The sequence below is a fragment of the Cyrtonyx montezumae genome, unplaced genomic scaffold (genome assembly GCF_038088225.1).
Source record: "Cyrtonyx montezumae isolate F1298 unplaced genomic scaffold, pur_monq_1.0 scaffold_0, whole genome shotgun sequence".
Lineage (NCBI taxonomy): Eukaryota > Metazoa > Chordata > Aves > Galliformes > Odontophoridae > Cyrtonyx > Cyrtonyx montezumae.
Genome location: NW_027071824.1, coordinates 582212 through 609761, shown reverse-complemented (window position 1 = coordinate 609761; position 27550 = coordinate 582212). Strand labels below are relative to the sequence as shown.

The following is a 27550-nucleotide window of genomic DNA, read 5'->3' as shown; positions in this document are numbered from 1 at the left end:
AGTTGATTGGTCAACAAAAAAAGAAAGGAGAAAAAAAAGAATAGAAGTTGTGCTCCTGTATTAGTACAGCTAAATCCTCGCCTGCGAGTCTGGATAATCTTCAGCGCACTGGAGGAGTGTGCTGGATTTTTTTATCAGCCTGCAACGGCTGAAATGGACTTCAGAGAAAGAGAGGTTTCTAAATCAGCCCTGTGAGCCTGTAATAAGTAATGAGGAGTTCTCATATCCTTCACCAGGGAAAGCCTGTGTGTGCCCTTGGACTCTTTGGATTTGTAATACTGATTCCTGGGAAAAGAGTAGCAGCTAGGAATTAGTCGTAGGTGTGAATCAGAAAGCAGCAGAGGCCTTTGAAAATAAGTGAATAAATTTTGCATATCAGTGAGGTGCTACTATGTATTCCTGTGGCTAATATTATTTGTTGTGTAGCCTAGAAATGTCAGACGCTTTCAATATTTGACTTGTGCAATTGTAAGGCCATTCTAAGTATACATTTTGAACAGTCTTTCCCGATTTATTATTTTTAGTATAAACATTCCTCAGCAATACATAGTGCATATGATACTAGGAACTCCCTATTCAATCTCCCACTCATGCCCAGTGAAGGAAGCAGAAGCTTCTCTCCCTTGTCTGAACGGCATCTGAAAACCACTGGCTTTTGGGAGAGTCTACCTTGGTTAAGGCTCCAGCTTCACTTAAAGAAGATGAGCTGTCTAACAACAGCAGAATTTTTAGCCCTTGTGAAGCCTTGAAATAACAAAGAATAGATCTGTAAAAGGTTTGTAGGTTCCAAAGTGGGTTCTCAAGCTATTAACCATATAAACTGCTATTATTACAGCTCTGTTGTCCTAGAGGAAGTACAAAGGACATACTGAAGAATCATTTGAGTTGGAAGGGACCTTTAAAGCTCGTTTAGTTCAACTCATCTGAAGTGAACAGGGACATCTGTAGCTTGACCAGGCTGCCTAGAGCCTGGTCCAGCCTGACCTTGAATGTCTCCAAGGATGAATCATCCACCACCTCTCTGGGCAACCTGTTCCAGTGCCTCACCATCCTTACTGTAAAAAACATTTCTCTTATATCTGATCTAAAACCCTCTTTTTTTAGTTGGAAACCATTTCCCCTTGTCTTATCTCAGCAGATCTTTCTAAAGAGTCTTATAGCCTTCCTTTTGATACTGAAAAAGCACTGTCAGGTCTTGCTGAAGCCTTTTCTTCTCCAGACTGAACAGCCTCAGTTCTCTCCAGCTGGGTGTTCCAACCCTTGAAGAATTTTTTGTGGCCCTCCACAGGATGTGATCCAACAGGTCTATGACTCTCCTGTACTGAAGACTCCACATTTGGATGCAGTACACCAGATGAGGTCTCCCCAGTGCCGAGTAGAGGGGCACAAGTACAGATGATCTCCTGAACTGCTTCTAGATATATTTTGGATAGCAGTTTCTTTGCCTCAGGACTAAAATTTCACGTACTTTTCCTATTTCACTTACAATACTGCATTTCCACAAGATGATTCCCCCACCACAAATGGCCACAAGCCTCAGATAAAAACTCAAGTTGATGAACTCCCTTTCTTCTTGCTGCTTGCTTCAAACGTTGTGTGCTGTAACAATAGAAGGATGGTTGGACAGGTGAATTGATAGAATCATAGAACCACAAGGTTGGAAAGAACCTACAAGATCATCTAGTCCAACCGTCCTCCCATTACCATTGCTGCCACAAGCTACTAAACCGTATCTCATAGCTCCTCATCCAGATGCCTCTTGAACACTGCCAGGGATGGTGACTACACCATCTCCCTGGGCAGGCCATTCCAGTGCCTGACCACTCTCTGAAAGAAAAACTTTTTTCTTATGTCCTATCTAAACCTCCTCTGGTTTAGATGTGTTTTGAAATAAAGAAGAAAAACACATGAAAAATTGCCTATAACCAAGAGACACAAAGACAATGTGATTTTTTATTCAACATCTTCCTTCATAGCTTTATGTCACCATTCTTCAGTTAAACATCTCAGATAACATCATCAGTCCAGTTTCGTAATGCTTATATTTTGTCAGCACTGATTTGACTCTGGCGACTTAGTCAAAGAAGATTTAGTCTTTCTGCTAAAAATATATCAGATCTTCAGTTGAAATGTGGCCATGCATTTACCATCAGAGAGAAATGAAAGGAAAGGATGAATATTATAAATACAATGAATTGCTTTGTTTTCCATAAATATATGTCTGTAGGGGAAAGTTGTCTATTTACTTTCCTTATACCCTCAGGATCATAACTCATAGAAATGTACTTCCCTGTTGGAATGGTTATATGTACCAATAGTTGTCGTTCATTTGTTTCTATGGAGAACTCGTCTGCATAGGCAGAATTCTACACTACCAGCTCTTGCTAGAAGAAAGTACCATTTGGCACTGTGTCTGCACCTCAGTCTCCATGCAAGTGCACTGGAAGCCAGTGAAACCTGCTCAGAGAAGCTACAGCAGTCAAGTACATGCATGCTTCACTGGCAAAGCAATACTAGACTTACAAAATTCCAGTGGTGCTATGAGGTAAAAAAGAGCATGAACTAAGACTGAATGTTGAGAAGTGAAGGAGTAGGGCTTCTGCAGCATTCAGTTCAAATAGTACACTGTCCCAAGCACTGTTCAGCATATAATAAGGAAGTCCTTACTGGTGGTATAAGAGAGCTCCGGGTGGGGGAGAGGTCTGAGTCCTGGACTGCAAAACAGTCCTGCAAATATAAGCCTACAGAAAGAAATGAAAGTTGTCTTCCCGAGTCTGCTGACAGCCTGTAACAAACACTGTCAGGAGAAAGCCTTATTCCTGTCTATCATCTTGAAATCAAAACTACAACAGTATTGGTGCTGATGGTGTTAACTATTTCACTGCCAATCTTTTAAACAGAAATACTAAGCGCTGTCTCTTCTTTCACAAAATTTCTTTCTGTATTTTCTCAGCAACCAAAATCCTCATCCATACCACACTAAGCTTGAAAAACACTAGTTTCTCTCGCAGCTTGTTCCTTGAAGCCTTAAAAGCATCAGATTAACCATTTTTAACACACTAATTAAAAATTCTGTGACTGTTTTGATGTTGGAGTTATTTGTTATTCCATTCAATTAATTTACAAATCACTTTTTAATTAAATAAATTACCACAAGATTTTCCTCTGACTTACAGACTTCCACAAAATACTCAAAACACAGCAGAATTCAGTGCTACTTCTTGACAGAGGCCAATGCAAATGCACTCTCTTCTGTAATATTCATAGGCTTCTTTTCCATCATCCATTTAGCCTAAAATTTCTTCCTTCAGTTGTCTGTCTGCTTTCAAGGATCGTTATAAGAAAGATGATCACTACTGTCTTGCAATTTCTGCCATTGATTTGGTCTAAATGTAATATAAGTGTGTGTAAGTCTTCCAACATGAGGCCATTTGGCATGGACACTGCAAAGTCAAGGAAGACCTGGAAAATTCTGAGGCAGTGAAGAGTAAAGCCTTTTGAACAAGCACTTGTGTTTAATTCTCACTTGCAGAAGCTCAGCTTGCTTTCTCCATTAGACAGAGTCTGCTCCTCTTAATTCATGAAGATATGGAAAGAGGCTCTTCACCCTTGAACACAAACACACAGCAGCCAGTTGTTTGCCTTCATGCTGATACGTAAGACATGCTTGCTGACAGGACCGAGAGCAAAAGAATGAGCAGACAGGGCTGAGCTAGTGTAATTTTCTCATGCTGCATCACAAGTTATACAGATGAAATGCTCCTGACTCACAAACTCTAACTGCAGCACTGGGGAATAGTTAATAGGCACAGACATCGTTCATCTTCTGTATTACCATGACTTGATAAGGTTGAATCAGATTGCTCTGGCCTCTGTGGGCGATGTGAGCAAATCGGCTTTTTGTCACTGCCCACCACCAGCCCACGCTATGAACAACCCCATTCCTTGAGCCCAGTGAAAGCAGGTGTTTCATACCACCTGCCAAAGCTCAACACTTAGCAGTCATGGTCTGCGAACAACTCTTAAAATAGTGAGGAAAAGAAGCAGTAACACTTCAGCACAGATATGTGCTAAACACCTTTGGTGCTACAAGATGACAATGGATGCCAGCCCCGCTCTCTGGTTTCCCCATCACTGCCCAGGTTTGATTCCAACCTTTGCAACAAAAGATCATTTTGGTTTGGGATACTCATCAGAGGTAATGATTAACTTAAAACAGGAGATGTGGGAGAGGCTTGGAAGTGTTCAGGAAGGAAGGGGGCTGGACTAGGAGCTCTAAGTGCTCTTGAGAAGACTGCAGAGGGAACAGCAGGAAGAAAAATATGCAACAGACATCGTGGGAACTCCCCTTATGCTCCTCAGGAAAACATGCTGAAGAATTATTCTACTTCTTACTGTCTTTTAAATATTTCAATGAACATCTTGCAATAATTCAGTTCTGTAGGTTCATATATATTCCACATATCTGCCCATCTATCTGTCTATCTACCTACCTTTGTAACTGACATCTAAGAGAAACAGAAGAGGACAGGTAAAGCCTCAAAAAAATCTGTCTTTAAAGCATTTTAAACTCCAAACACTACAGTTTTATGCTTACACAGAAATCCACATGCACACATTCCACTGTTCATCCTCCATATACAGCTGGGATTTACCAGTATGTTGCCAGCTGGTAGCCCCACCTGCAAGCCTGACCCTTGTCACGGCAGCAGTGAAACTTCCTCCAACCTGAAACGGGGCACGACTGTCACCCCTAGCTTCTAAAATTGGCCATTAATCAGATTTAGTGGCTTAGAAGCAGCATAAAGAAACCCAGGTTGGACTGTAATAAAAGAGAAGAGAAACTGGCTGCTTGCCATTGCTGCAGTAATGGAGAGTATTTTGAGAAGCACTTGAGTAAATTTAGGGTATGAATTGCACTCAGAATCGTTACACAGTTGGAAATTGAGCAGATTCCTTTGGCTTTTTTCCCAGATTCTGGCCATAGAATTATCTTTGTCACAAGTCAAGACATTGTATTTAATCCTTTATACTAATACCTGGATTTCTTGTCCTGAGCCACCAAGATCCAGCAATGCAAATGGCAACTGAGGTTGGAGGATATTTTGGAGTAGGTATCTCCTGGAGGGATGGGGAATCACTAAGCCCTTTGAGCAAAGCCCATATCATCCCCTGTGAAATGCTGGCCAGCCATTTCCAGAGATGACTAATTCAAACAGAACGAGCAACTGCTAGGATGGTAAGGGCAACAAATAGTCCTCCTTCCAAGAAAGAATTAACAGAGTCTGCTCTCTCATGTCATAAGAAATGAAAAAAGTTGTTTCTGCTATTATTATACTTCAGAGAGAAAGATAGAGACAAGGAAGGAGAGGAACTATTTAATCTGAAGACAAACATAGGAATGAGCTGCTATTTGCTGGCTGTGAATTAGTTTCAGCTAAAAATGAAATAAGAGACTCTAACAGTGTCTTAGAAAGACTAGTGGGAACAAAATAAACTTAGGGAAACACAGGACATTGCTTACTAGATTAGGAATGAAGTGTATGACGCAGTCACCTGTGATAGCTGGGAATGAGAGTCACTGCAGCCTGTTCAGTCCAGGTCTGTTCGGTGTCTCTGCACTGCCAGCAGCTTCCTCCGGATGTGATGCCTACTCTGGTTATGAGAGTTTCCTTCTTCACCATCCTCCATGCTGGATAGTTGCTCTCCCAGACAGACAGAACAAACAACTTTGCCTGCAAGGTTTTGCTGTTACTGTCAGAAAGAAAAAAAAAAGATAAAATGTGTGAGTACATAGCTCTGGAAATGACTGCAAGGAGATAACACGCTGAAAGGTTCATTTTCGAAAATGGTTTTGTTATCAGTAAAAGGGATAGGAAGTCAAGTTATTATTTCTCTGAAGTGAAATTGTTACAAAATGGCTGCTCTGCTTTTTCTTTTTTTTTTCTTTCAGTGCAGGAGGCTGATAAAGTGACATGCATGTGTTGGAGCTGCATAAAACAGCAGTATTGTCTGACAGCTGACAGGACAACAACGTCTTGCTTTGTATGGGGCTAGGGTGCCTCCAGGCATTTCTTTTATGACCTCTTATTCGTTGAGATCTCAACGACAACTTGTCCCACCTGCCACTGCTGCTGGCTGCAGCGCCTGGAGGAAGTGTGGGATGTATTGCTCATAACTTTCCAGTGTGCAGAAACTGAAGTCATAGAGTCATTGTGTCAATACAACTTGTCTACTGCACTGCAACTGCGTACACACGCAGTCACACTCATGTACCCTCCAGTGCTGGGGACAGAGGAGCCCACATTTACAGGAAAAACTCAATTTCCCTGGTAGTATTTACGTTACATAGGTGCATTCACACTAAGTAATCATTTTATTGAGCTTTTTGTCATTATAGCAACACAAGCCCGAAGGAAATCTGCTGTCGTTATTTTTTCCAACACGTTCAGCAAACAGTCAGGAATCGTAACTTTGTCTAATTACACTTCAACATCTCCATTATGGTCTCTGACTGGGGGGTTCTCATTCCAACTAGATGAGGGCTTCAATGCAGAGATGCACTCACTAGCATTTATCCCAAAGCTCCTGTTGTCCTGCACCACATACATTCCTGCACAGAGCACAGCCCACGCTCTGAAACATTTGCAGTGTAACAGGAAAAAAAAAAAGAGATGAGGTAGAAAGAATTTTATCCATATAAATGGGAGACAGATTCAGTTGTTAAATATGGACAAGCAGTCCCATCAGAGGGCATTCTAGACACCTGCACGAGGCTGACAGATACAGCCAGCAGCAGAAAACCAAATACATAGAGCATCTGACATAGCTCCAGAGACATATCTTCAGGCAAAACAAGCAAGCACTGAGAATAAAATAAGTTGTCTAAGTGATGCAGGAAGATGGTGACAAAGTAGGAATTACTCGCTTCTCCTGAATTCAAATTTTCAAGATCTCAGTGCTTGTCTTTTCCAAAGTCACTCTCTGTCAAGCCCTCACCAGCAGGCATAATTCTTTATAGAATTACAAGAAAAAGTGGAGAAGAATCAGTTATCACCAGGCTCTGTCAGCCAGGGAGGCAAAGCTGTGCCCAAAGTCATGCAAGCAAACCACACTAAGAGAGCAAAAGAAGGGAGATGAGGACCTTAACATACCCCACAGGAACATGGAGGCTGCTTTGGGGCTTACACTACAACATGGATGTGACAGGGTGGGTTTTTTTGGCAATGGTAGCTCTACTGAAAATCTTGGGCTAACTTACAGCCAGACGATAGGCTGTGCTGCAGAAGGGATACAAGAAACAGTTCCTCTAAGATTTTATTTCAGAGTTATTTAAAACAGGGGAAGCTGGAGGAAGTGGGGAAAGGCATGGCCGTGGTGCTGGGCAGCTGAGCAAGGAAAAGGATAGGGGGTTTGAGGGTGGGATCCTATAAAGTCCTGAAGATGCCTTGCTCCTGGCCACATCCCATGCCTTAACCCACCTTGGGCAGAACCAAGGGAATCGCTTCATTGCAAGGCAGCAGTGGGTAAAGAAAGGAGTGCTGACCCTTTCACCTAAAGCAGAAAACATCTCCACTTTGGCAGTGTGTGTTGCTCCCTCTGCCAGTGAGCAGGCTGAAAATGAAAGGGGGATGGCTGTAATTCAAGCACCCAGATTCAAACAACTCAGCATCTTTCCTGAGATGCCTGATGACCAAAGTCTTTCATTGGGTTTTCCACTGCAACACCACTGTAGTAATGCTCTTTTAGTCTTACAAGAAAGAAGTGGAAAGTGAGGTATTGAGTGACTTTTTTAGTAGAATACGCCAATGCAGTTATCCTCTGGCCACAAATATCCACGGGAAGAATAGATGTGTCTTTAATAACAAGGAGAGTGCTTAAAAAAGAACACTTTATTGCAGCGTTGCCTTCACCACAGTAAATTGCAGCATTTTCATTTTCCTGTATTTATTGCACTGAAATGTTTATACCACTGTGAAGCAAATATTTGCTTTCAAAGGTCACTCATTGTCTCTCTCTTCCTTTGGGGATATATTTAGGTCTCTCTCAGACTTCACTATAATTCTGCAAGGATATATAACATTCTCACTATGAGATTCTTCCTTGCATCTGACCACTACTAAAATAGCAAATGCAGAATTCAAAGTATAATTGGCAATATACCTCCATTAGCCAGTCTTTTCTCTTGGTATTTTTCTTTAACCCTTAGTCTCCTGTTGTGCTTCTCAGCCAGCACTGGCATACATGTAAGACTAGTTCTCAGAGAATTTGATATAAATCATCCAATGCCCTAAAGCTATTTGCTTTGTCCAGAAAACACAGAGCACAGCTTGGTACGCAAAGTTTTTGTAACAACTTTGGGACTTCTGTTTTTTAACAGAACATTATGAATGTTTGTAGGTGAACCCACAGGGTTTCTCCTTTCTGAAATGGAGAAACCAAGATCCTTGGGAAATTCTGAGTTGCATTTGCATATACAATTACTGTAAGTATAAACACAAATTGACTGAGTGCACGCAAGTGGCTGTAATTTATGTAGCAACTTGTTTTTATCAAAGTTGAAGATTTAACCACCTCAGTACATCACAACTTTGTTTTCCTAATCTGTTGTCTACACAATGACTATAGACAAAATAAAATGTAGTTTCCTGAAAGTAAAGAGCACATTTTTGAGAGCTTGTCATTCAGTAGTATCTTTGATCAGTTCCCATATTACTAAAATGGCAGCAGGCTTTAGCAGGCCTAAAGATAAACTACTACCTCACACTTTTGAAAGCCTGTCCCACTATCAGTGAGAACAGTTCCATTACTGTTTACCTCTTCTTGACCATCACTTCAGTTTCAGTGCTCTAACATATCATGAGGAATATATGGGCCCCAAATTTTTCCCAAAAACATCACAGAGGTAAAACTTCATTTGTTTTGTAGTGATGTAATTCTCTTTAGAACACACAAATATGCTCTCGTATAAGATTTTGTTGCTGAAATGTCATGAAACTGGAAAGGAATTTCAGTCTATATGGAGCTTTTCAAAGAAAATCTTAGGACTAATCTGTCCTATTCCACATTTAGAACTGCAAAATATGCAAAACATTCAAATCCATTCCCAACCACCTGCAACATACATGCAGTCTATCATACTGCCTGCAAATGAGTAACCTTTATTGATTCTTGTGCATGGTTTTCTATTAAATAAAGTTGAATCAACACTGCTGCAGGGTACTTTTGTTTATGACTAAACCTTGATGTAAAATGACTTGTCTGGAAGAATGCTTCTTGCTATTTCTCAATCCATTCTAAGTGCTTTACAAATACCAAACAAGCTCAATAAACCTGTCAAGTTCAATCACTTGCTACAAAACATCATTCTGGTTATCACCTCTGACATTTTTTTAGTTTGATGCAAAATAGGATGCATCTGTCACTAAGATGTCAATTGATGGTTCTAATTAACTCAAAAGGATGACCCTAAGAAGAATCACAATGTTTCACCCCTTTGTTGCTTTTTTTGCACCTTCCAAAACTACTGCTGGCTCATAATCAAAAATTAATAAGACCAAAAGCCAGTCTGGAATTCACTCGAGAACTGAATTTTCTGCACAGCTGTTATTATCTGAGGTGACTGACAAACAGACTGCATTGTTCATTACTGTCAGGAGAAACACTCATCACACCTTCACTCACGCATCTATGATCACTGAGATCACGTGGGATATGCTTAGAGACTGAATCAAATCCCCTGTTTACAGCTAAGAAAATGTTATCATATTATTACAAACAACAAACAAAACCAGTTTTCTGCCTCTCACAGCTACGTGTGTATACTAATTAGAACATGTCTGCATTTTCATGATTTTTGCTAAAGCTCAGTGCCCTTATCCAGCCTGTACAAGTGTAGTGAGGAATCCACACAGAGGAGAACATTTTAATTAAATATTATAAAACTACATCTACAAATTGAATCCTGATGCTCTGTAGCAGAAGCTGTGCTAGAAATACTGAAGTGTTGAGTTTCACTTTGATCTGGGAAAAAAACACAATTTGCAAAGCAGTGACCATTCTAGTGTCAGCTTGTGCCAAGTGGGACAGGAATTCGGACAATGGTTCTTTATCAAAATATCTTATTTTTATCCCAGTCAAGCTGGCTCCATTTGCTTTTTGGAACTGTGTGATATGCTTCAAATGGCACTCTGAGTGCAGCAATGGGGTGGGAAGACTGAGGTGGCCTTGAGAATGTCCCCACACATTCACAAGCCCTTCAAGAGACTGATTCCTGATTCAATTTTTCCTCCTAATCCTTTTAGTGCAAGTTTCACAAAGCTTATTTGCTGCTGTTTGTGAGCATCCTTGAAATGACTGATTACCAGTCTGAATATTAGCCATGAAATTAAGCTCTGCATTTGCATCATCTAGGGCTGCAGATGAGATGCTTAAGCTTGGTTCTTCACACCGCTGTGCCCATGCAGCTGGCAGAATGGAGTGGGCTTCTTCTCCAGAATATATTTGGGCTCCTAAACATTGTGTGACCCATCACGGATGTCAGCCTCCCTCTGACAAAGATGCAGTGATGTGCTCAGTGATGAAAGCAGGATGCCGCGCCAATAGCTTCAGGGCTGGCTCTCTGAGATGGATCTCTTCCTGCTGTATCTTCAAAGAGAAAAAGCAACCACAAGTGAGGGCATGGCTAGTGCAAAAGCATGAAGGTCACATATTCCTTCTTAGAAAGAAAAATAGCAAATCTGTTGATGAAACTTCAGGGAAAATGCAAGGAGCGGTCTGCTGTCCCTACGCTTTTCTAAGCCCCTGTTTGGGGGGCACGATCCAGGAAATATTCCTGCCATCCAGCTGTACCTGTTCAGCCCATAGTCCCGTTGTCCTGGTTCAGAATGCTGTCAAAGCAAGGAATGGATTCATTTCAGATAGAAAAAAGTTTGCTTTTAAACTAAGTTATTATTGTTAAAATTTTAAAGCCAAGTTCTACCTTGACTTGTCTTGTTTTATAAGAGAAAGAACAGAAAATAACCCCTGAGATTTTGCTTTCCTAAAGAAGCTTTACTGAAAGGGGCTCCTTTTGTCCTCTTTCTGTAATTGAGCATGATAGCATGTGGTTTATGGCTGTATATTCTCAGTCCCCCACAACTTTCCACCTCCTCTGCACCTGGGATTAGTTTTTTTCTGCAGTGAAAAAATCTAACATTCAGTGAGCAGCAATTTGCAATGTGCCATGCTTGAATCGAGCAGAGAAATAAGCCAGTGTTGTTGTTATAAAGACCTGACAGATGGTAGGAGGACCCGCCTTTCTTAATCAAGTCATGCTCAGTAATCAGAGCTAGCTTGAATTTATAACAAAAAAAGAAGCCCTAACCAAATGAGGATTAGAAGGCTGCATCCTGATCTCTGGTTAGGAGGAGCTCAATGCTGTTGATGTGTATTGAAAGGGATAACTAAGATCAGAATCTGGGGTTAGGTGACAGTACTAGTTAACTCCTGCAGTCTTTTCACCTGAAATGAAGGATTCTCCCAGGTAGATGACTTCACTAAGTCTAGCTGTAAGTATTATCTTGGAGTCTGAACTAGACCAACTTGGACAAGTCTTAGCTGATAAAAAAGTTTCACTGCCTTTAACGTTATTGGAGATTCATTAGCTAAGCATCCAGCCCTCTAAGCAATGCAGCTAAATATAGGATGCGAGGGGCATAAGCTTGACCCTGTTCTCCTTTACATTAAGGCTCTCAATTTTAGGAAATTATTCAAATGGGTGCCAAGCCTGCTTCTGATATGAATAACGCCTCCTGACTATCCAGCTTCAATGTGGGTCGAATTTGCTAAGGATAAAGGAAGGATTCACTTTTCCTCAATTAACATGTCAAGAATAAATCCTTGTTCGTAAAGAGTGATTAATATTACAGGATTAAGACATCACCTTGAAAAATCTTGTGCACTCTGTACTATATAGGAATTACTGTCCAGAATGAAAGAGGTTGGGTGAAGGCACTCATGTTATAAAAGCACATCTGGGTGAATGACATTTAAGTGCATTTCAGTGCTTCAGGGAGCCTAACCATGCTGTTTCTTTCCCTTTTCACTGTCTTCCAGGCTCACAGGCAGCTGAGCACAAATCCTTGATCGGCAGCTTCCACAAACACACCCACAGCTAAAATGGCGGAAGACGCGGATATGCGCAATGAGTTGGAAGAAATGCAGCGGCGTGCTGACCAGCTTGCTGATGAAGTGAGACAGACAGCTACAGAGGAAATTTGGGGTTGGGGTTAGGTGGGAGGCATGGCCAGAAGTACAAGACGTACTGGCAAAAGATTTCTTGGGCTGATGGAAAATGCCATCAGCTGTATAATGAAGGTAGAATTGGGAAAGAAATGAATTGTATTATTACAACTTAGTGTTATGTTTAGTCTAGACTAGGTAGTCTAGATTTTTATTGATTGTGTGCTTGGTTTAGGTATTAGGATGTGCATCAGCTTGACTGACCTTCGAGCAAAAATCAGTAATGTAATATTGTCTAAGGATTCCTTCAATTTGTCAAATCTATACAATATTAAATGTCACCATTTAGGTCTCTGAAAGGTCTGAGCTGAAACACACAGATTTTATTTCTGAATTGGAATACCACTGATCCCAGCACCACTCCTGCACCACACAGGCACAAGAAGAGCAAGCTTTAGGGCTGCTCCGGGATGCAGCAGGAACTGTAGCATCAGCAAGCTGTCCCGGAGTGTTGAAGATGAAGAGATCACCAGTCCCCTGCTGATGTCCTGATTTTGAGGGAAAGCAAAGAGCATAGGAAAAACATATTGTCAGCATGAGCCCAGACATTAGTGGTAGAAACTGTGCTTTGCCAAATCTAAGTTGCTTTTTCTCTGCCTTTTTTCAGTCCCTCGAGAGCACCCGTCGAATGCTGCAGCTTGTTGAAGAGGTAAGAATCTGCATTTTATTTGTGCTTTTGTTTTGAGGGAAGGATGGAGAGCCTGACATGCTGGGAGTGTTTTTTGCTTTACTCACACTGTCAGGGCATGGCCATGGCTTTATATGCTGCTCTGTTCCTCCTTATCCTTCACCAGGCAGAAGGGTCATTTGAGATGCCATGCCTCAGTTGCCAAGTGTCAAACTGCAGACCAACTGCTGAGGCATGATGTTTTGCCCATATCTGAGAACCCATTGAGACAGGCTGCTCAAGATAAGCCAAGGAAAAAGCCTCCGAAGGTGACCTGAGTAAGGGACAAAAAGCAAACAGCTGAGTTTGCTGAAGAGCTCCTCAGCCTCATGCCAGCACTGCTCCAATGTCCTTGGGGCAACACTGCAAGAGAGAAGTGAGAAAGGCCCTCTGCCTGCTTGCCCTGTCCTCTCCAAATACCTCCTGCTACATAAACACAGCTATTTATAGACCATCAGTCACCACAGCATTTTAGTGCCGCTTTAAACATCTCTGAAACACTGATTAGGCTTTCAAGGCTCTGAGATGTACTAAACTGACAGCTCTGGAGAAGGAAGTTCTCTGTTTTTCCACCATGCTGGGAAAGGAAAGGAACTTGAGCTCAGTCCCCACAGCCAACACAGCTTGCACCCACCTGGGAGGAAGGCGCAAGAAGGAAAAAAGTAATTCACGCTCATTTCGGCCTCTTTGTAATGGAAGCATTTAAAAGATGGGCACTACCAAACTCAGCCCAGGTTACCTACAGCGATCAGGCATCAGGTGGTGGAAAACTTTGCTTCTGCCTGCCAGGCTGTGTTATTTTCAGACACCATGTGAGATGTGGCTCTGGAGCTGGTGACATTTTTAATCAGGGTCATCAGTACTGACAGTCCCAGTACTCCTGACAACTGAAGGAGTCTCCAGCAGAGACAGCGGGTAGAACATGATATCAGGTCCCATGTTCAGGAACAAGCACAAGCCCAGCCGTAGGCTTCACAGTGCTGAAAACAGTCAGGACTGTGGCAATCAATGGAGTCCAGTGGAGACAAAATTAAATTACTGTGCACAGATAGACAAGCAGATGGGTCACTGAGCATAGTCAGCATCACTTCTGCACAAACACTTCAGATCAGGGACTCTTGCAGATGAAGCACGCTCTTGTCTTGTGATCAGTCTGTCCCTTCTCCCTGTTCATTCTCCAGACATGCCATTTCTAACCATTACTTTATATCACCTCCAGGCTGGGTGCAGTTCCTGCTCTCAATCAGTTCACTAATACACACGAGAGTTTTACATGGTTACCTCCACAAATGCAAGGTGGGAAAGCCTGCCACCCCGAAATGCCTGGGATCTAAATAGATGAGGCAGATGATGAGTAGGAAGGAACAGAGGCACAGGAAAGGAAAGTGATTCACCCAGGGCCACGCCATCAGTAAATATCAGACTTGTCTCTCCTGAGCCGTATTTGTGTGACCTATGCACTGCTTGAGTTTTCCTAACATACTGAATGAGCATATTGTGAATGCCACTGGAATTTCAGTATTAAATCGCAGCAAATGGCAAAGCAGGGGGAGAACTGGGACTGCTGAATTTACCAATGAATTTATGGAGGATTTACTGCTTCTCGGAAGAGCTCAGCATCTCTCCAGACCTGCCTTTATTCAGACGCAGCAGTTTCTTCCTGTGAAAATACAGAGTATTTAGAACTAGCTTGAGTAGTCAAGGGAATTCTTTCACAATGAACTGAATATTATTTTCACTAATGTGACAGAAAAAGACTTAAAATTCTTCTGTGGCCTGAACAACTGCTGGTTACTCCTACACCACTTCTTAGCTATGTTTTAAAAAATGCAGCATTTAGTGAGTGAAAGACTTTAGACTGAAAAGACAAATGGTGAGTGTCTTTGAAATCGAACGTGCACTGTTCTGATTTAATAAAAAAAATTCAATTAGACTCACTTGCTTAGCAGAACATGTCTAGTGGGTAGAGATAGAAAATATTCATTGTCAGTGAAAGAATGCTTTCTATATTCTCTTTATACAGCAAATCCATTACTTCTTATTCAGGATCAGGATATTTCCACGTTTAAAGCATCATTCCTATGTAAATATATATGGATTCCTGTCATGATTGGCTCCAATCTATTAAACACTGAGAAAAATAATAATAAACACTAGAGACAGAGAAGTGCAGTCAGCTCTGTGAAGCTCTATAGCAGTACAGTGCTGAAATAGTGGTCATAACATGAGGAACAAAACTGATGTTCACAAGGGCTCTACTCCTTGCCCAAGCAGACTAAGCTGAGTTTGAAAACTAAGCTCTGGTGCTCTTCCCAGGGAATGTCAGAAAAGAAAACAGAGTATTCTCCTTGCTGAAGGACCAAGCCTGTTACTGCTTATTTTTATAACCCCACTTTCCAAGGAGGTGATTGTTTCAGTTCTAGCACAACAGGGGGAGTAAGAAGTGGTGAGCAGACATTATGAATTAGCCACTGCTTTGCTTGAAGGCAGCTACATACTGGCAGAGTAGATTACAAATATCAGTTTGCTCTGTGGTGCTCAGCATGGCCATGAAACACATATGTACATCTATATTAACCAGTGGCCACTGGAACCACTCAGTTACTCAGCACTATAAATACCTGCATTTTATGCTGTTGCTCTGCAATGTTCTGGAAAAAAAAACCATAAAATAAAAATGAACTTAGGCTGGAGAGTAAGACTAAAGCATAATTTGTAGATGACATTCCTATTATTTTCTTGTTTAAGTTTTTTTTATTTTTGAGCCAACTTCATGGAATAGAACAAAGCAGAATAAAAGCTATGAGTCTATTATCATATTCCAGTGGAACTATCATCACCTTTAAAGAAGATCAGTCACTGTAGGGTGGAAGAAGAAGATCATTTCCAGCTTGACACTGCAAGGATATGAATGTCAAGATCAGTACTGTAGAAAGCCCAGCAAGAAAGCACTTAGCAACAAATAAAGACAAAAGGGTTGTTTTGAGCATTCAAACCCAGACAGATCTATTTTCTCCTCTTACATGCTGTGGGGTTAGGGTCAAGTTTACCAGTATATCAAAGCTGAAATGTTAAGAAAGTTTGATAAAACCAAGATGCATCTCTGATGAGGACCCTGAGCTTCCTCCATCTGTGACTGGGTAATAAGTTTCCTGTGATATTATCATCATAGTCAAATGCTCCTTAACTAATGCCTGAAGAATTAAAAAAAAAAAAACTCTATTAATTTAGAGTTTCATTCAAAGGTTGTCAAAGGTGATTTGAAAAAATCCCCTTGACATCATTAACTATTGGAACTATTACCCAGCCAAGAGTTTTAATCTGTGTAATTCCACAAAAATACATATCTGGCACAGGAGAAGGTGATTCATAATTCTGGTGTCAGTATTTTCTAAGTAGAACTAAACCTTGTGTAGCAGGGTCTATGTAAATCATCTGGAGAGCACAGGGAGTCGGGGTCATTGTGCTAGATGAAAACCAGGCACACGTGATTCAGATGGAGGTTACACGCTGATTCCTAGCAGCTTAGGTTCTGAGCCCCAGGGTGAATTAACAGGCTCTGAGAGGTAACATGGCTCCTTAATCAGGCACAGAGAGACATTATGGCGTTAATGGGGTGACAGTGAACTTGGAGCAGGAGCTGAGGAAATGGATTACTACAGATGACTAAAAATGTTTCTTTGACCACATTTTTGTCTTTAGGGTGTTGACATTTCTCTTTAGTGTTTCTGGGAACTGCTAGCTACATCAGCATGTCCTGGCATATAATTGTCTATATTAATTTACTCAAAACAAACTCTATAAACCACACTGATTTAAGCAAAATCCTTCACTGAAGTAGAAATTTATGTATTCCTCACTAAACTGAGAGTGTACATGCATTTTTCAAGCTACCTCCTGAAATGCAGAAAAAAGGATTTCTAATGATTCAGGCTCTCTATCTGATATTTTACTCCCTTCTATCATCAAGAGAATCAGACTCCGGGCTTAGCCACAGCTGGAGTAGCTGCTTTTTCTAATGGCTAAGGACAGGATGTGACACATTGTATTTCTGGAGGGACTAGTGGACCCTGTGAGATGTCATTCCAAGCCCCTTCCTTGGGAAACTCAATGTTGTAACAATAACAAGAAAGAATACAGCAATGCATTCCCTCTCCAAAGTGCTGGGCAAATTTCACTAAACAACTGTAGATGAATTTAAAGGGCTCTGATTGAGACCCTAATATTTAAAAGTTTCATAAAGATGTTACAAAAGACTGAGGATAATATATAATAAAGACTGCAATGGGGATCCAAATTACACTGTTAAACTGACTTCACTGAAGTCATATCTAAGAGCTGAAGCCCAGACTTTTAAATTCATATATTCTGGCTTTCTGATCAGTATCTTAGATCATGGTCCAGTGGAGAACCTGGGTTATGTGCTTCACTGAAAGCATGTTAAAGCTGAACTCAAAATAACTTCTTGTGTCTTCAGCCAAACACTAGAATTGATTGTTACCAAAAATCTGAAGGCCACTGACTTTCATGAACTTTACGGGGTCTACATGGTACTATTGCCCCTAATGTAATTATTTTTTAGAAGTTGAAAGTAATGGCCTCCTGCTATGACAAGTCAAAATTAGTGTGCAAAGTTTGACATGTCTGCATACCCATGTGCTTTGCAGAAGATTTGGTAACACACATCAGTCTCCATGGAAATAACAGTCTGGGAGGATAGGCAAGCTGACCTGCTCACTCCTAGAGTCAGGGCTGAGTATGTTATACCATCTGTGGTGTACCTGTTTTATGGATAAACAGCGGAACTCCAAAGCTGTCAGTTTAATGGCTCAACAAAAGCAATTCATGCTGTACCATTTACTTCCGAAGAACAAAAGCGTGAGATGTTTGCTGTACCATGACAAAATCCAGCAGTTCAAATCTCCTCTCAGGTACAACAGGGAGACAAAGAGAATCAAAACTAAATCTGAAGAGAGACGACTTTCAAAAGCCGGCTTCAAGCAGCATGTACTCCATGATCTCCGTAGGGTTCTGTCAAAGGTGTACTTTTCCCTGGCCTGAACTACCTTTAAGCACCCTGATTTTTGAGAATCTTTATTCTGCCGTGAACTAAATGGAGGATTGCCTGTGCAAGGACTGGAGGTCTTAAAAGCTTCCTTCATTGCACAGAAGACAGGAATGCCCTAATCCGGGGAAAGGATACTATAAGGATACGCTTTCATAACACCACAGAACTTGCTACTTCTGCTCATTCATGGCTTCCCACTTAGGATCCCACTGGTTTTGGGAAGCACTGTGCATGAATGGGAGCCTTTCTTGGGCACTGGAACCAGACAAATAACAGCACCAGCACACAGCCCCTACCATCACAGTGGCCCTGCTGGGAACTTGTTGTCAAGGTTTTATGATCAGTTGTTGTAAAACATGATCTGCGCTGATAATGTGCAAATACAGCTTTCGTCACCTCCTGCTACGTGCTCTCAGCAACCAGTTCAAGTGTGCCTCCTGACATCTGCTCCCACTCAGGCTAAGGGGAGTTTCTGGGCTAGTTGGAAACACCAATATTTTCTGTGTTTGGGAAATGTTTCCTTTGAGCACCAATTACATTTGTGTGGCACCTTTCTTCTTCTATCTTCCCTTAAACAAAGAGGTTTTAAGGCTTTTACAGATGGCTCAGTCTGCTTTCACTGAGGGTCAGATACTCAAAGTGTTTCTTCACTGCTCAGATATCTGGGCAATGAGCATATTTTCCAAACAGTATCACAGACGTGTTTGGTTTTGAGCTATCTAAAAGACAGATCACAAGTCTGGATCTGTTTTAAATGCACAAATGCAATTTTGTATACTTTTTTTTTTTTCAAATTGGCTGTACACAGCTAAATTTTTGTGAAAAAGATGACAATTAATGCTTAACCAAAACTTGGAACAGGAGGATATTGTCACTTGATGTCTGAATCACCTCTCATCGTTGTCAGTGAGCATCTTTTTATTAGCTTCAATATGTTTTGAGTTAGACCTCAGATGCAGAGAAATACATTCAATGCACACCCTTTAATATTTTCACATTAGTATTAACGCTGTGGCAGACTGAGTTGCAGCTTTCCTTCCTAAGGGAAAGGGTATTGCCTGATAAAATTAAATGGCACTGATGGTCAGATAAGTACAAGAAAATTGCACCTCTTTTGCTCTTTGTGAGTATTTTATCGGAAATACAAACTGTAGGATCTAATTGCTGAATTCCTCTCTCAGCATAGGTCTTGCTCCGGTCCCTGGACCACATAAAGACAATTTGTTCAGATTTCAAAATCTGAAGAAATAGAAGGTCAAAGGGTTAAGGAACATCAAACATCTTTCAGCTTGGCTATGTTTGATTCGCTAAAGGCCAAAAACTATCACACTATCAGCTGCAGGTTTTCTAAGTCTAAAGTTTGGAAGAGCCCTATGTCTGACTGGACTGCATTTACTCAAACCCAAGAGGACTCAGGGTCCTAAGCACAATGTATGTTTTCTTAACATACATACAAATAATTCCAGGTAAGCCACCCTTGTGTACCAAGAGAGTAGAGAGAGCACAGTAACAAGCTACTGAACATCCAGCACTTAGCAGATCTGACGCTTGTCCCACAGAAAATTTAAGCTCAGTAATGGCAGCTTCCTTCTCCTAAAAAGGCAAGTCTAAGATGACCCTTGGACTCTAAGTTTCTAAAGGCCGTGAAAATAACAGCTGGCCAGCACTCAAGCGTCAGTACAAGCAAGAAGGGAGAAGGAGCAGCATCAGCAGCTGACAGGTCGCTGACCCAAGGGCAGGTGGGCCCTGCAGACTGTTGGGCAAGAGGCTTCTCTCCTCATGGCAATTTACACAGGGATTAAAAAAGGGGAGGTGAAATCAGGTGGCACATATCAGATGTTTTTCCCAGTTTCTACAGTGACATGGACATTAAAATCAAGAATGGCAGTGAGGAGGAAGGCAGACGAGTGCAAAAAGAGGCATCATACGTCCCTCCTAAACCAGAGTCCTCTTGAAGCAAAGCAGAGAAGTGCCAGCCAGCCAGCCAGCCAGCCAGCCAGAGTGCTGCAGGCAGGTTGTAGCTGAGCCAAGGTATGCAGCGTGCTGCTGACACAATGGGAGCATTCTGTAAACACGCAGTGTGGAGCTGATGGCCAGAGAGACATCACTGCTCCTGGACAAAAAGACAAGTGATGGCAGTGAGCAGGACAGTGGGGAGGAAGGACAATATGAAGCTCTTAATGTGCCTTGAGGAGAGAGAGAATAGCCTAAGAAAACCCTAAAGGGCAGTCGGGACAATCGTGGTCAAGCATCTCCTCTGGTCCCTACAAAATCATCACCTCCAGTTCTGTCTGCTTCCCAGGGGCATGGGGGCTTTATGTTCATGGAAGCAGCTGAATTACTGCTGCACATATTCACGTAATTCCTATGGCAACCTGACAGGCCACAGAGGACTTACTTCATCTGTTACTCAAATGCAACATTAAGGATATTGTTCAGGCTATTAATTATTCACAGACATTATCACTGCTCTAAGCAGAATGGACCTAGTTTTCCCTTTGTAATTAAAAAGGAACTAGTCCAATCTGTGATAAAATTTTGTATCACAGCACCCAGAAACTTGAGACACTTGTCATATCATGGAGTGGTGATAATGCACACAAAAACTGCACCCGTGGAAGGTGCTCTGCTGCTGGTTCAGGCAGAAAGGTGCTCTGAATTGCTCAGCTTTGCCCAAACCCAACTCACAGCAAAGGCAATTGAAAGACTCCTATTAACCCCTGCAGGAGCCAAGATAGGATCAGTGTAGATGCATTTTAAGCATCAAAAGCCTTCAAGCTCAATCCAAAATCCACTGATGGACACTAGAAGTGTGGGTTGGCTTAAACCCTTATCTATTAGATCTCAGTGCCAAAATATATGAGTTAATCTTTATAAATGCTACCCTGCCTAACAATGCATTTTCCAATTAGGTAAGCTTTCTGACTGCTGTGTTGCAAAAGTGATGTACAAATCACCATGTCTTATTACTGCATATGTTTGTGTGTCATCTATCCCTCCTGTGGGATGAAAAAATATCTGCAGCTTGAAAACCCCCTTCCTCCCTTCTTCCACTACAGAGAACTTGGAAACAGTCTTTTTAGAAATGTATCCCGCAAAAAGTGATTACTGCAATCTCAAGGTCTGGGACTTTGTGCTTTCTGCAGTAGTTCAGTATCCCAGGAAATCCTAAAGTGCTGGTGGCACAACTGAGAGTATACGGTTCCTTTATAGTGCTCAGTCACATAAGGGCTTTGGATGGTGCTGCCAGCCCTTTATGACCTTGTCATTCTTTTCACTGTTTTCCTTTTGTCTTCCTATGTCCCATACCCAGGACTGAGTGTTCCCTCACTGATCTCTCTTTCTCTCTCTCTTTCTTTTCTCCCTCCCTCTCCTTACCTTGCTACCACTATTGGGATGTAGAGTAAAGATGCTGGTATCAGGACTTTGGTTATGTTGGATGAGCAAGGAGGTAAGTTCAGATTGCTTCAGTAAGGATGTAAACCATTCTCAAAGTACTGTACTAACTGTGTGCAATCCTGAAAACCAGGACCATAAAGCACGTGTGGTTATGTATGAGAACCCAAGAAATTTTTTGCCTTTAGCTTAACTGTTTGGGGAAGGAACATACAATAACTGCGTAAGAGTCTGCATTTCTTTTGAACTGTTTCCCAGTAATGTCAAAGAAAGCAGCAGGTTGAACTCATCAAAATCTTCATTTCTTCAACACGGATTGGGTCCCAATTCACCTACATGATTTGCCTCCATAAGTATAAAATCCAACATTATTTCAGCATGTGCTATGTAATCTCCCTTGTTTAGCTACAAGTGAGAGGCATGCACTGTATGTATCCCAAGAGAAGCTGCAAGGGTTTAGTTGGTGCAAAACGCAGTTTCTTGTTGCATAGAAGTGTCAGTGAGGATAACAGATTAATACTAAAAGCTGTAGTACAATTGGTTTATTACAAGAGACCATATATGAGACAAGTCCCTGCCTGTGGATGACTGTGTAGATATATTCAATATATACAAGGAAATTACAGTTATGCCCATTATAATATTACAAAGTAGTTGGTTGCTCCTCCTCCCTCCCCTGAATAAACCAATATTTGCTGCAGACCCACAGGAGCAACAAAATGGTGTCTCCAAAGAGAAGTTAATCAAGAGAATGTGAATTTCTGCCATTCTGCATCAAACCAGGCCCCCCAAAGCCCACATAATTACTTGGCTCATGCACGATATGAAACTGTATTAGGAAATGCTTTCTACAGTGGTGATGCCATATTGCTCATCAAGCCCAAGCATAGGTTATAGGCAGTAGTGCAACATTATTGAGAAACGGACTGCATAACCTGACAAATTCTTCTCATCTGTTACATCTCTGCTTCTCTGGCACTAAAATGAATGAAAAATAATAAAATGACCTAAACAGAAAGTATTTTCTTCTGTTTGCCTTTAGGTATGCATATTATTGCTTATTGTATTTTATTTTTCCCCTTTTAAGGAAAAGAATCTAAGCTAACCTAAGCTAAGCTAATCTAAGCTAACTTAGTTTGTCTTGACAAGAAAAATATTACAGAGCATATTTTGTTATCTATGGATATTTTTTATTTCTTGAACAATGGCAGTAGAAGAACTATCACTGAATACAGAAGAGAGATTATTTATATTGAAACAGATAGCAACTGTGTATATAATGTGCTTTGTTCCAGAAATGAATTACACACTTGAAATCAATCACAGATATTGTCAGAGAAATTCTGTAAACAGCCAGGTGTGTGCAGCAATGTAACTCAGAGGTAGATCAGCAGAAACCTCTACCAATCCTTGCTCTGGAAAAGGACGTTCCTTCCCTCTAACTTGTTTTTCCACTGACTGCTAGGGTTATTTATTTTATTTTTAACTCTTAGATTTAGTGGCCTTTTTTTTTGTTTGTTTATTTTTTTGGAGTGTTATTGCAGTACAGTTAATAAGCCCTGTGCACACGAGTTACCTGACCTAGTCATGCTAGGAAGGATGTCAGTGGGAGCCATGCTGCTGATGTTGGTGCCACTGACCTCCCAGGAGTCCAGGCACCTCAATGTTAAACTCTTTCTGACAGTGGAAACTGGAATGTGTGTTGAATGGCCAGAGACACAGTTAGCTGATACTTACAGGAAACAATCAGACAACTTAAAAGCCTAAATTGGTTACGGTCATGCCTTAAGTGGTTCAGTTAATTAAGCTTGTGACTGTACAGTATGAGTTTCCCAATGAAAACAGCCTAACAAGTGCTACTAACCCTGGGAACATTTTAATCACCGTGTTAAATGTTTAATTATGTTTTGTTCGCTTTAGCCATATGCATCTGTAATAACGCCTGATTTATTTATTTATTTAATTCTGTTTTAGTGATAAAGGACTTCTATTATTGGGCAAAGTACACTAATGATTACTTTGAACCCTCTGTAATTAGTGCAATCTGTGTAACTCATGGATGTCTCAACAGATTATCAGATTAAGGAAATAATTTGCTAACACTGCCATGTGATCTCTTTTCAGCTGACTGCACAAGTCACTTAAGATTATTAGGTGTTAAACAGACAAAAACCATGACTTTGATCTTTCCAGTGGGTGGCAAGAAGAATATCTAATCGCTGCAGTTGCTTGAAGCTTTGTTTCTAGGTTTCTTCACAAAATAGTTAGAAGTTAAACATGCTTCACAAGAAAAACATCTTGAGTTAACACAATCTAAGTAGTACAAAGTAGAACTCATTTTCTAACATCATAAGCATAAGCCTTTGGGACTGCAGACTTTTACAGTGCAAGGCACTTACACAGTAAACACAATCTGGCCAGCACCTGTTCCCTAACAGTTTGGTGCAATGGACTACAGAGTCTACTGTGACCCTACAGAAAAATGTAGCTTTACAAGAGCTTTCATTACTCCTGATTCACAAAGAATGGGGCTGTCAAGTTAGCTCTCTAATGACTTCTCGCGCCTTTCGAAGTCACTGGGAATCTAAGTGAGCTCCTGGAGTACAGAATCACAGAATAGCTTAGGTTGGAGGGGACATTAAAGATCATGTAGTTCCCATTTCCTGCCCCATACCAGATCAAGCTGCCCAGGGCCCCATCAAACCAGGCCTTGAGAGCCACCAGCCTGTACCTATACCTGGGACTGTCTTGACCCAAGAGCAATACTTTCACTGTGCCTTGCTGAACCTCATTAGATTCTCACATGCCCACTTCTTGAGCCTGTCCAGGTCCCTCTGGATGGTGTCCCTTCCTGCCATGGTGTCAACTGCACCACTCAAGGAATAGCTCCTCTGCAAAACAGAACTACCACTTTATGGGTCAGCTATTCTCACCCAAGCCCATTCCACACTGTCTTTCCCTTGGGGAGCATGCAGGAAGGAGCTGAGTTTCCTTCTGAATGAGATGACAGTGAAAAGACTTTCCCAGAGCCTACCTGCATCCATAATGCTTATGTGTTATTTTTTTTTAACTTGATATCAAGTCCAACTTCCCTATTTAATTAAATATACTTTTTAAACTTTTTAAACTAAAACGTTGACATTCTATACTAAAAACGTCACACAACAAAGTCTTACAGAGCAGTGACAATTGGTGTCATTTTAAAAATACATCTTTAAAACACTCTGGCTTAGAAAAAATGTTAATATTTGGATGCATTCTGGTTAAAAGCTGACTGCAGAAATGAAACCGATAGTACAAAGTGGAGATACAAAGATAAACCTGGACTGCTGAACTGGTGCAGGCACTACAGCAAATTTCTTCTTCCAATGGGAGGGAATTTCCTCCTCAGAAACTGCCATCACGTGGCATAAATGGCAGGAAGAGAAGTCTGGACAAGCATGGATGGGTGTTTCATTGTTGTTGTTGTTGGTTGGGTTTGTTTGTTTTTTTTTTTTGCATATGGAGATTATAATAGTATAATACAATAATATAATAGTCATGCATTATTACAAAGAAATTTTTTTCTTGTATTCAAAGTGAGGCAGGGAAGAAATATGTCCAGTAACAACAGTAGCTACACTGCCCTTTTTCATCCAAGCCAAGACTGAAGAAAATGCACAACTTTGATAAGCTGCAAAATAAGTGTCAATGCAACCAAAACTGCAAAGAAATTGCATATGCACAAGCACCCTGCCCATGAACACAGAGTAACTTAATGTACTTAATACCTCAATACACCAAATTAAGCTGAAATACAGAAATAAAACTTGGGAATAACCAGGAGATCCCACATGTAAAAGGGTTGGGACCATTTAACAATGCCCTTGCCAGCTGAGCTCTCTACAGTTCTTGCATTAATTGTGTATTTTCAAGTTTTTCCATCAGTTATGGTTGACCTGTTTCCATGGCTCTGGGGAAATAACTGCAGTGAATACAAACATAATTACAATTTCTTTCCTCTAGAGAGCAAACCCTACATGCAGGCCCCTTCTCCAGATTATTTCCTATTTAAGATCTAGCAAAGAAAGTGATCACAGAATCACCAACTCACAGTATCGCAGGGGTTGGAAGGGACCTCCAGGTATCAAGAATTCCAACACACTCCTGCTAAAGCAGGCTCCCTGCAGTAGCTTACACAGGCAGGTTTCCTGTATCTCCAGGGAAGGAGACTCCATAACCTCTCTGGGCAGACTATTCCAGTGTGCTGCCACCCTCAAAATAAAGTTTTTTGTCATTTTGTATGGAACTTTCAGTTTGTGATAGGCCACAAGAGGCGGAACTGCTAGAGGTGCTCCAGCAACACCAGTATGTTGATCTAATGACATGACCAGTCAGAAATGGTTTGCTAAGTAGTGGAAAAAAAAAAAAGGTATCAACTATTCTACACGGAAAATAGCATTAATTATGTTGCAAGTGTAGTGCAGAACAAAAGACAAACAGATCCCCCACAATAAAAGGCTGTGCCTTGTCTGTTATTTTTAGCACCACTAGACATGGGCTCACAAGCACTCCCCACCAGCTTTCTTCCATTTGTATGCACACTTAGCAATGCCTTTCAGATTGGAGTTAGGTCACAGCTCGGGATTTCTGAAAAGGCCATGCTAGAAATGTACTACACTCCAAAATGATTCTTCCTTGTGGAAAACTGGATCACCAGCTATCATTGGAAATAGTTACTCTGCTGACTCTCTTTCAAACTGAACCCTCTTATAATTAAGATGTGCTTTTAAATGTTCTTTAAAAAAAATTAAATTGTCCTTGGTGGAAATTACTTCACTGCACATTTCTTCTCTGAAGGAGCAAGCTACCTTCTTCAAAGGCATTTAACTGACATTCAGGAAGGCCAGGCCCAAATACTGGACACAAGTTGAAAAATATTTTTTATAAACTGCAGATGGGGATGCAAAGGGGGAGCACCAACACATTTGCCCTGTCCTGGTCTTTCATCCAACATTGTGCTAAAGATGTTTTTGCAGCTGTTTCCTCAAGAGGACAGAGGAGGAGCTCAGGGATCCCCTCACCACTGCTGCTCTATCCCAGCCACTTCCCCAGGGATCAGTCAGAGAGGGGATTTGCCAAGCTGTTACAGAAGATCATTGGAAAATGATACCATAAAACTAGCAGAGCAAGTTTATGGAACCTCAGTTGCATGCAGTGTTGATACAGAAGTAATTCTGAAGTGTAATCATATAGGTTAAAAAATATACCCTTCCATAAATCCTAAGACCTGTCATCAGTTTGCTTTAAGATTTGAAACCAGAAATATACCCACTATGTTTTAATTAAAGTGTTGCTCTCAGACTAGAATAGCATCAATACGCAAAAGGGACTACTAATCAGCAGTTTCCTGGAAAAAAAAAGAAGAAAAAAGAAGGAAATCAGAATGAGCACACCTCTAACATGTATTCTGCCATTAGACTGAGATGCCAGTTATCTTATATGCCATGTACATGTATGCATATGCATATAATAGTATATGCACACATAGTATATTTCAAGAACACAGCAACAAACTAGCAAAAAATGTTAAGGCTCCAATCTTGAAGTGCTTCTGTAAATTAGTGATAAAGGATACAATATTCGCTAGTGTGAGTTTGCATAAGCTCATGGCAGCATGTGCCAGCACACTGTCTTAAAACCTTTAATACCATACACTAAGTTGGACTAGGGGAGGTCTTTGAGAACAGCAAATTAAGCTTTTGATACTCATCTAATTACCTGCCAACAGTGATTCATTCTGGGCCAGATTTTAGTATCATTCATACCTAAACAAATCCAGAGTGACCTCATTAGGTTAACTCCTCTATAATATTTATGCCTCAATAACTGTGATTAGATTCATGAATCTATTTACTTGCCTGTGAGACCAGAACTTTGATAGGTATGAATTGGTGTTGCTCCATGAAGCCAGCACAACTATGCTAATTTAAACCAGTTAACAGTGCTGCCCAATGTATTATCAACTAGCAAATGGTTTTAGGAACTGTCTAGACTTCTGGGCTACAGACATGGCATAGTCACTTTACAATGATGAGGTTTCCTTCAGTGGAAGACAAATTAGTTATGAGTCCCTTTTCAGAAATACTATATGCATC

The 27550-nt window shown here is 41.0% G+C and overlaps 1 protein-coding gene across 2 annotated transcripts in view; it reads left to right on the top strand.

Moving 5' to 3' along the window:
* Nucleotides 1-27550, top strand: part of SNAP25 (synaptosome associated protein 25) — a 64484-nt gene that overhangs the window by 21322 nt on the left and 15612 nt on the right. For both annotated transcript variants that reach the window (XM_065730309.1, XM_065729495.1), the window contains exons 2-4: nt 12097-12231; nt 12890-12931; nt 21420-21468. In XM_065730309.1, the coding sequence (XP_065586381.1) occupies nt 12160-12231; nt 12890-12931; nt 21420-21468 (163 nt within the window). In that variant the 5' untranslated portion in view covers nt 12097-12159. The remainder of the gene's footprint in view (nt 1-12096; nt 12232-12889; nt 12932-21419; nt 21469-27550) is intronic.